Below are 9,585 nucleotides of genomic sequence, written 5' to 3' on the forward strand. Positions count from 1 at the left end.
ATAAATTTAAAACCAAGAATTTAAAGCCCATTCCCAATCACCTCCTCTCTCTTGTTGCCAGATTCTCTTTCCTGCCTCTTAGTAATTATATCACCCATCTAATGAGGTGCCTGTATTCACTAAAGGTGAGTTTAGTTATGTCTAGGACCCTAAGTAATTGAGGAAGTTGATTGTGTCCCGTGCCATACAGGAGTAAGGATAGGTTTTTATGTTCATTCAGGAAATAAGTTGTGCTTCTGGAATTCTCTTGATCTTTTCTGATTTTGATTCCATGAGATGTGTGCTATGAGGCAGAAACTCCTGCCTTCGTGGTCTGAAGTGGTGAGGCTGAGGATCAAATAAGTCACGGCATCCTGGAGATCCAGTCTTATGTATCCCACAGATGGGCCCTTTCCTTGTGGGTCTTGCTCTCTAACCTGCAGAATCTTGGGAAGAGGCCAGCTCAATGCGTGCTTCATCCCTGGGGAGACCACACCTGCAGTGAGCCAGGCACAGGGTTTTATCTAGCCGTATTTCTTTTAAAAAATTTTTTTGTTGGCGTATAGTTGCTTTACAGTGTTGCGTTAGTTTCTGCTGTACAGCAAAATGAATCAGCTCTACGTATACATATATCCCCTCCTTTTTGGATTTCCTTCCCAGTTAGGTCACCACAGAGCATTGAGTAGAGTTCCCTGTGCTATACAGTAGGTTCTCATTAGGACATGGAAGCAATCTAAATGTCCATCAACAGAGGAATGGATAAAGATGTGGCCCATTGCCATATTTCTGACTTAAGTTGTCGGGTAAGGAAATACGGGGAAGTTCTTGACTTGCGTTAGAACCGTCTTGCTGTGCTCAGCTGAGAGGAGGCAGTAAAGACCTACAAACGTACTTTGGAGAGCAAGGCCCAGAAACAGCATAGGTGAATCTTCTTTCCTGGACATCTCATTTCCACCCCCAGGTTTCTGAATTCCAGAGTCATCCGTACCAGAACACTAGCAGAAAATTGCAGAAGAGACAATACAGTAAGACTACTAGGATCTAACTGGGCGTCAGGATGCCCACTTTGTCAAGTCTGTCCGGAGCTTTCCAAGAACATCAAGTATATGGGAGGTGGTGCTGAGGCTATATCCATTTGGAACCTCCCTTTCATCTTTTTTATTTTTGTAACACCTTTATTGGAGTATAATTGCTTTACAATGGTGTCTTAGTTTCTGCTTTATAACAAAGTGAATCAGTTATACATATATCTCCATATCACTTCCCTCTTGCATCTCCCTCCCTCCCACCCTCCCTATCCCACCCCTCTAGGTGGTCACAAAACACCGAGCTGATCTCCCTGTGCTATGCGGCTGCTTCCTACTAGCTAGCTATTTTACATTTGGTAGTGTATATATGTCCATGCCACTCTTTCACGTCATACCACCTTACCCTTCCCCCTCCCCGTGTCCTCAAGCCCATTCTCTAGTAGGTCTGAGTCTTTATTCCTGTCTTGCCCCTAGGTTCTTCATGACCTTTTCTTTTCTTTTTTTTTAGATTCCATATATATTTGTTAGCATATGGTATTTTTCACTTTCTGACTTACTTCACTCTGTATGACAGACTCTAGGTCCAACCACCTCACTACAAATAACTCAATTTCGCTACTTTTTATGGATGAGTAATATTCCATTGTATATATGTGCCACATCTTCTTTATCCATTCATCTGTCGATGGACACTTAGGTTGCTTCCATGTCCTGGCTATTGTAAATAGAGCTGCAATGAACATTGTGGTGCATGACTCTTTTTGAATTATGGTTTTCTCAGGGTATATGCTCAGTAGTGGGATTGCTGGGTCATATGGTAGTTCTATTTTTAGTTTTTTAAGGAACCTCCATATTGTTCTCCATAGTGGCTGTATCAATTTACATTCCCACCAACAGTGCAAGAGGGTTCCCTTTTCTCCACACCCTCTCCAGCATTTATTGTTTGTAGATGTTGTGATGATGGCCATTCTGACCAGTGTGCGATGATACCTCACTGCAGTTTTGATTTGCATTTCTCTAATGATTAATGATGTTGAGCATTTTTTCATGTGTTTGTTGGCAATCTGTATATCTGCTTTGGGGAAATGTCTATTTAGGTCTTCTGCCCATTTTTGGGTTGGTTTGTTTGTTTTTTTGATATTGAGCCTCATGAGCTGCTTGTAAATTTTGGAGATGAATCCTTTGTCAGTTGCTTCATTTGCAAATATTTTCTCCCATTCTGAGGGTTGTCTTCTCGTCTTGTATATGGTTTCCTTTGCTGTGCAAAAGCTTTTAAGTTTCATTAGGTCGCATTTGTTTATTTTTGTTTTTATTTCCATTTCTCTAGGAGGTGTGTCAAGAATGATCTTGCTGTGATTTATGTCATAGATACACAGAGCATCAGATAGTTGGAATTATCAGATACAGAATATAAAATAAGTTTGTTTAAAATACTTAAAGGTATAGAACTGGAAATGAAAACCTAAGCTAGGGACAACCTATCAAAAATACTTGGACAGTTTTTTTAAAGAACCAATTATTAGGTTGAACCATATAAAACTTAAATTTCATTGGTTAAAAATGGTCAAAATGTTGGCAAATTCATATGGTTCAACCTAATAGAATATCTAGAGGTTAAATATAAAATCACTGACATTTAAAAGTTATGGAATGGGGCAAACAGGTGAAGTAGAAGAGAGATCTGAAGAAATTACCTGGAAAAAAGCACAGAGAGGGGCTTCCCTGGTGGCGCAGTGGTTGAGAGTCCTCCTGCCGATGCAGGGGACACGGGTTCGTGCCCCGGTCTGGGAAGATCCCACATGCCGCGGAGCGGCTGGGCCCGTGAGCCATGGCCGCTGAGCCTGCGCGTCCGGAGCCTGTGCTCTGCAATGGGAGAGGCCACAACAGTGAGAGGCCCGCGTGGTGCAAAAAAAAAAAAAAAAAAAAAAAACACAGAGAGCAAACGAGATATGTAATATATGCACTGGAGATAAATACAGAGGAAATATTGAGAAGGTATGTATCTAAATGAAGCTACAGAAAGATAGCAGGTAATATTCAAAGAGATAATGGCTGAGAATATTTTGGAGTTAATGAAAGATATGAATCCTGAGAATCTGGAATTACAACAAATCCAAAGCAGGAAAAATAAAAAAGAGATACACACCTAGACACATGGTTGGGAAGCCTTGGAACTCCAAAGACAGAGAAAATATCTCAGAAGCAAACAGAGAGAAGAGATGTATAAGAGGAACAGCAAAAATTGACAGTATTCTTCTCATTAGTAATAATGGAATATTATCTTCAGATGGCTCAGAGGAAATAACTGTCAGCCTGGAATCACATACTTAGTGAACAATATTTCAAAGATGAAACAAGGGTATTTTCAGATTGTAATGGGGTCCGCAAACCGTAGCCTTATAGGTGATGTGAGGATTAAGTGTGTTAATACGTGTACTCTAAAAAGAGCTTGGCCCATGGTAAGTGATCGATAAATGTTCACTACTATTATGTTAGAAATTTTAGGTGAGCAAAACCAGGAGACTTTACCATCAGCAAACTTTCACTAAAGATAATTTTAAAAGAATGTGTTTATTAAGCAGAAAACTGATCCTAGAGGGACGGCCTGAGATATATAAGAATGAATACTGACCAAAGTACATTGTAAAGACAGCTATCTAAAAAAGAATCACTGACTGTGCAAGTCAATAATAATATCTGAATGTGGATATGAAATAGATATTGGACAACAAAGCCTTGTAAAACTGGGTCAAATGTTGATTGTGGAGTTAAAGTGATTTAAGCCCCTTGTACTATTTGTGAAGATGGAAATAATTTTGATTAACTCTAGAGATGTTAAATAGGCCCTTTAAATTTCCAAGGGTAACTCTAAGGATAAAAGATAGCAGAGGAGAAAGCAGAATAAAAAAATATAATGAACTCAACCAAACCCGTGGAAAAACAAAACAAAACAGGAATGATTAAAGTAAGTATGGAAAAGTCAGGAGAAACAGAATTCTAGACAACAGTAACAGATGAGAGTAGTTCAAGAAGCCCTTTCATCTTGATCAAGAAAAGGAATAGAGATACCAAGAAACTCTAGACTTTGTTATCAACATTTATAGTGATATATGCTATAATTTAAGGGTAAGTGCTAAAGGAATATAAATTCTGGTTTATATATTCATTTGTCTTTTTGCATGTTAATTGAATTTTTTAATTCTAAAGTTAAAAAAATCCAATTTTTAAATTTATTTAAATTTATTTATTGTTTGACATAATTTTTTTCATTTTATACCTATTATACTTCTATTATTTTTAATGCCTTTGAGATTTCCCTTAAATTCCTTATGTTTATGCTGTCTCTTTTTTTGTTCTTCATAGTTCACCATAAACTTATCAATTTTATTTGTCTTTTGAACAGCCAACTTTTGTTTTCTAGTTTACTCATTTCTGTTCTCATCTCTTTTTTTGTTTCCTCTCCTTTACTTTTTTTGGTCTAATATACTGTTTTTTAACTTCTTGAAATAGATTATTGTTTTCAGCCTTTCTTGCATTTTAATATGTACATTTAAGACATTGATTTTCTTCTAATCATGGCTTTAGCTGCATCCCACAGATTTTGACATTTCATGTTTTTTAACATGCATTTAAAAATACTGTCTAATTTTCATTGTGATTTCTTCTTTGACCCATGAGTAATTTAAAAGGTTACTGCATAATTCCTAAATATTTGGGGGATTATCTAATATAGTTCCACTGTGGTCAGAAATGTGATATACTAGGTGGCTTAAAGAACAAAAGTTTATTTTCTCACAGTTCTGGAGGCTAGAACTTTTAAGATCAAGGTGCCAGCAGGGTACCGTGTTTGATGACAGCTCTCTTCCCAGCTTGCTGACAGCTGCCTTCTCACTGTGTCCTTTTATGGCAGAAAGAGAGAGAGAGAGAGAGCAAGCTCTCTGGTTTATCTTCTTACAAGGGCACTAGTCCCATCAGGAAGGCCCCACCCTTATGACCTCTTCTAACCCTAATTTTGACCTAAAGGCCTAATTTCCAAGCACTATCACCTTGGAGGTTAGGGATTCAACATATGAATTTGGGGAGGGATACAGACATTCAGTCCATAGTGTGTACTGTGTATTATTATAATCCTTTGATTGACTTGCTTCCATTTTACTTAGGATTTATATTTCTCTTTTATTTAGAATTCAGAATACATAACCATACATAAAAAATATTTTCTTTATATACATTTGTCAGATTTTGTGCTCAGGTTTTACCAAGCTTCATAATATACATTAAAATATTTAATCCTCTTCTTTACTTTGGAACATTTTAAATAACATAGGAATTCATTTGTTTCTTAGAAACTTGTAGGCACTCAATCACACAATTAGCAAGCTCTAGTCCCTTTCTTGAATAGAACTTTTTGTAGTTGCCTAATAACATGTATTTCATCAAAATTTTCAAATGTATTATTCAGTTTTCTATGTTCTTATTAAAATTGATCTTTTTGATAAGTCAGGAGCTTAGAGAAGTATTCCACAGCTTAAAATTTTTTATTACATATCCTTCCATTTTTCTTATATCTAACATCTCATATTTCATACATATTTGTGCTTGTTATTGAGTCTCCGTATTTGTCATATCATCATTGTGAACTCTTGCCTTCATAAATTAAGATTTTACTCTTTTTGCCCTATTTGTCTTTAATACTGTTCTTCATTTTTTTCCCTTAGTCACATAAGTAAAACATGTTTATTATAGAAAGTCAGAAATCAGGAAAACTGAAAAATCACCTTTAGATAAACACTAATATTTTTCAAAGAACTAACTTATTTTTTCTGATAATGAATGTTTATTATAAGAAAAATCAGGAAAAAGATACTAGCAAGAATAAAGAAAATAAAAATCCTATCACTTAGAGATCATCACTGTTAACATTTCAGTGTGTAATTAGCCATATTCTTTTTCTGCATGCGTTTATAGTACATAAAATAACATGGCTATTTTATGACCTATTTTCTAATAAAAATACATGAATGTATTTCCATGTCAGTAACTATATATCTACTTTACTTTTAATGGCTGCTAGCATGGTGCTTTATGAATAGACAATTATTTATTTTGCCCTTTATTATTAAATGTTTAGATGGCCTCCTTCCACTTTGTAAAATTTAATTAATTATTTTTTTGCTGTTACAAACTACCCTGGAGCAAGCATTTTTTTATTAATGTACATTTTAAGCATTTAAAAATTCTTTCCTCCTGATATATCTGTACAGTAACTAGTTAAAAATTCATGATTACTAAGAATTAAATATCCACAAATTAAAATAATCATTGTATACAATTTTTTACCCATCAGACAGGCAGAGACTTTTTAAAATGATATTGTCCAGTGTTGGTGTGGCTGTAAGAAACCAGGCCGTCTCACTTGCTTTTGGTGAGAGTGTGAATTGAGAGAATCTTTTTTGAACGCAACTTGGAAATATGTATCATGAGCAGCTGCCCTGGGTTTTAATTTTTACAGATGTTTCATGAGAAAACCTGATTTTTCCAAGATCCTATTGGAAAGGAATCACATTTCATATATATATATATATATATATATAATGTTATAATCCTAACATAAAAGAATTTTCTTAGGGATATTCCAAATAATGAATCCAGGTGCCCTGAAAATTTCCTGAAGTGTGCTTTTTAGCATTTAAAATTCTTTTGGCACCTATATAAATCATCCTTGCCTTGGGGCTCTATTCAAAACAAAACTAAGATTTTATTATTGCTGTAGGGTGGTAGGTTAGGATGGAGAGAAATTTACTCTGGACTTTCCCAAACAGGTAAAATCTTTAAACCCTTTCCTGACACTTGTTGCCTTGAAACATTGTATTTCTGTACTTTAATTGCATATGTTGATGCTGTGACTCCAGGATCTGGATGTGGCGGGTGGAGTCTGGAAGTCCAGAGAGGAACTTGTCCATGCTCTGGTTGTTGCACAGAGTCCATTGGACAGTTAACGTTGCCCACTTGTTTTTTGGTACAGGTGGCACACGGGCTCTTGGGGACCCTGCTCAGCTACCTGTGGTGTTGGAATCCAGACCCGAGAAGTGTACTGCCTGCACCCTGGGGAATCCCCCTCCCCTCCTGAGGAATGCCAAGATGAGAAGCCCCATGCCTTACAAGCATGCAATCAGTTTGATTGCCCTCCTAGCTGGCATATTGAAGAATGGCAGCAGGTATGGCAGACTGATGACTCCACGGCTGCCAGGCTGATGATTGTAAGAGCCCTGCATTGCACTAAGTTGAAGAGGGCCAAGCCCGTTGACTCACCTCCTTCTGTCTTCTCAGTGTTCCAGGACCTGTGGTGGGGGAACTCAGAATCGCAGGGTCACCTGTCAGCAGCTGTTAACGGATGGCAGCTTTCTGAGTCTCTCAGATGAATTGTGTCAAGGACCCAAGGCATCTTCTCATAAGTCCTGTGCCAGAACAGACTGTCCTCCGCATCTAACTGTGGGAGACTGGTCAAAGGTAAGGGCCATTGCAAACTTTACAGTCCCTTCTTTTCTGCTCCTCCCTTTTTTCAGCCTTTCGATATTTACTTCCTGAGATGAGAGCTGGGGCTAGTTTGAGGTGAGTGGAATGTCTAGGGTGCAAAATTTCAGGAGGCACTTACTCACTCTCTGGGTTGTGTAAGTGCCCTGGTCCAGACCTACACATAATGATCTGTTTTCAGTTTTTACTCAATATTACTGTACTCAACACGTTTCTCCTAAACCAAATCCCATTATTCTTTCTTTTGGAAGAACCAAAGTCATTGTATCCCAGGATTAACTCAAAATCGGTTTGGTTATTCTCTGCCTTAGGTCTCCTTATATAGAATTATTTATTAAACCCTGACATTTCAACTTTCTGAAAATTTTCCACACCTTTACTTCCTTTGAATTACGTTGATACCATTACTGATTTTACCATCTACCCTCTCAAGTTCACGTTAATTGCAATAAGCAGAATTCCAAACTATCATTTTAGTGATGGCAGGACTTATTATAGTCTAGTAGCAATGCCTCATTTTTCAGGTGGGGAAAATTAAACCCAAATAGCTGAAATAAGCTGCAAGGTAGGAGCAGAATCCACGCCTTGTAACCTTATTCCAAGGGTTCTCTCTTTGATATTACACTGCCCACCGGATTCCCGGCCTCTGTACCACTTTCTCATCTCCACACATCTAACACCTCAAAGTATTCCCATCACTGCGTCCATCAAGTCACCTCCTACAGGTCGGAAAAATCAACTTTCAGTTCCCCAGAATACCTTGCAGGGCTTTCCTTGAACTGATGGGACTCATATTCCAGCCCCCTTTATTCTTTTTTTTTACATCTTTATTGGAGTATAATTGCTTTACAATGGTGTGTTAGTTTCTGCTTCATAACAAAGTGAATCAGTTATAGATATGCATATGTTCCCATATCTCTTCCCTCTTGTGTCTCCCTCCCTGCCACCCCTCCAGGCGGTCACAAAGCACCTAGCTGATCTCCCTGTGCTATGTGGCTGCTTCCCACTACCTATCTACCTTACGTTAGGTAGTGTATATATGTCCATGCCTCTCTCTCCCTTTGTCACAGCTTACCCTTCCCGCTCCTCATATCCTCAAGTCCATTCTCTAGTAGGTCTGTGTCTTTATGCCTGTCTTACCCCTAGGTTCTTCATGACATATTTTTTTCTTAATTCCATATATATGTGTTAGCATACGGTATTTGTCTTTCTCTTTCTGACTTACTTCACTCTGTATGACAGACTCTAGGTCTATCTACTTCATTACAAATAGCGCAATTTCGTTTCTTTTTATGGTTGAGTAATATTCCATTGTATATATGTGCCACATCTTCTTTATCCATTCATCCGATGATGGACACTTAGGTTGTTTCCATCTCTGGGCTATTGTAAATAGAGCTGCAATGAACATTGTGGTACATGACTCTTTTTGAATTCTGGTTTTCTCAGGGTATATGCCCAGCAGTGGGATTGCTGGGTCATATGGTAGTTCTATTTGTAGTTTTTTAGGAACCTCCATACTGTTCTCCATTAGTGGCTGTACCAACTCACATTCCCACCATCAGTGCAAGAGTGTTCCCTTTTCTCCACACCCTCTCTAGCATTTATTGTTTCTAGATTTTTTGATGATGGCGATTCTGACTGGTGTGAGATGATATCTCATTGTAGTTTTGATTTGCATTTCTGTAATGATTAATGATGTTGAGCATTCTTTCATGTGTCTGTTGGGAATCTGTATATCTTCTTTGGAGAAATGTCTATTTAGGTCTTCTGCCCATTTTTGGATTGGGTTGTTTGTTTTTTTTGTTATTAAGCTGCATGAGCTGCTTATAAATTTTGGAGATTAATCCTTTGTCAGTTGCTTCATTTGCAAATATTTTCTCCCATTCTGAGGGTTGTCTTTTGGTTGTTTATGGTTTCCTTTGCTGTGCAAAAGCTTTGAAGTTTCATTAGGTCCCATTTGTTTATTTTTGTTTTTATTTCCATTTCTCTAGGAGGTGGGTCAAAAGGATCTTGCTGTGATTTATGTCATAGAGTGTTCTGC

At 37.6% G+C, this 9,585-nt stretch overlaps 1 protein-coding gene across 1 annotated transcript in view; it reads left to right on the forward strand.

Moving 5' to 3' along the window:
• Positions 1–9,585, forward strand: part of ADAMTSL3 (ADAMTS like 3) — a 371,609-nt gene that overhangs the window by 265,990 nt on the left and 96,034 nt on the right. The window contains 2 exon segments of the mRNA XM_007470069.1: positions 7,033–7,225; positions 7,338–7,517. Of these exon segments, the coding sequence (XP_007470131.1) occupies positions 7,033–7,225; positions 7,338–7,517 (373 nt within the window).

Source organism: Lipotes vexillifer, unplaced genomic scaffold, assembly GCF_000442215.2.
Source record: "Lipotes vexillifer unplaced genomic scaffold, Lipotes_vexillifer_v1.1 scaffold532, whole genome shotgun sequence".
Lineage (NCBI taxonomy): Eukaryota > Metazoa > Chordata > Mammalia > Artiodactyla > Lipotidae > Lipotes > Lipotes vexillifer.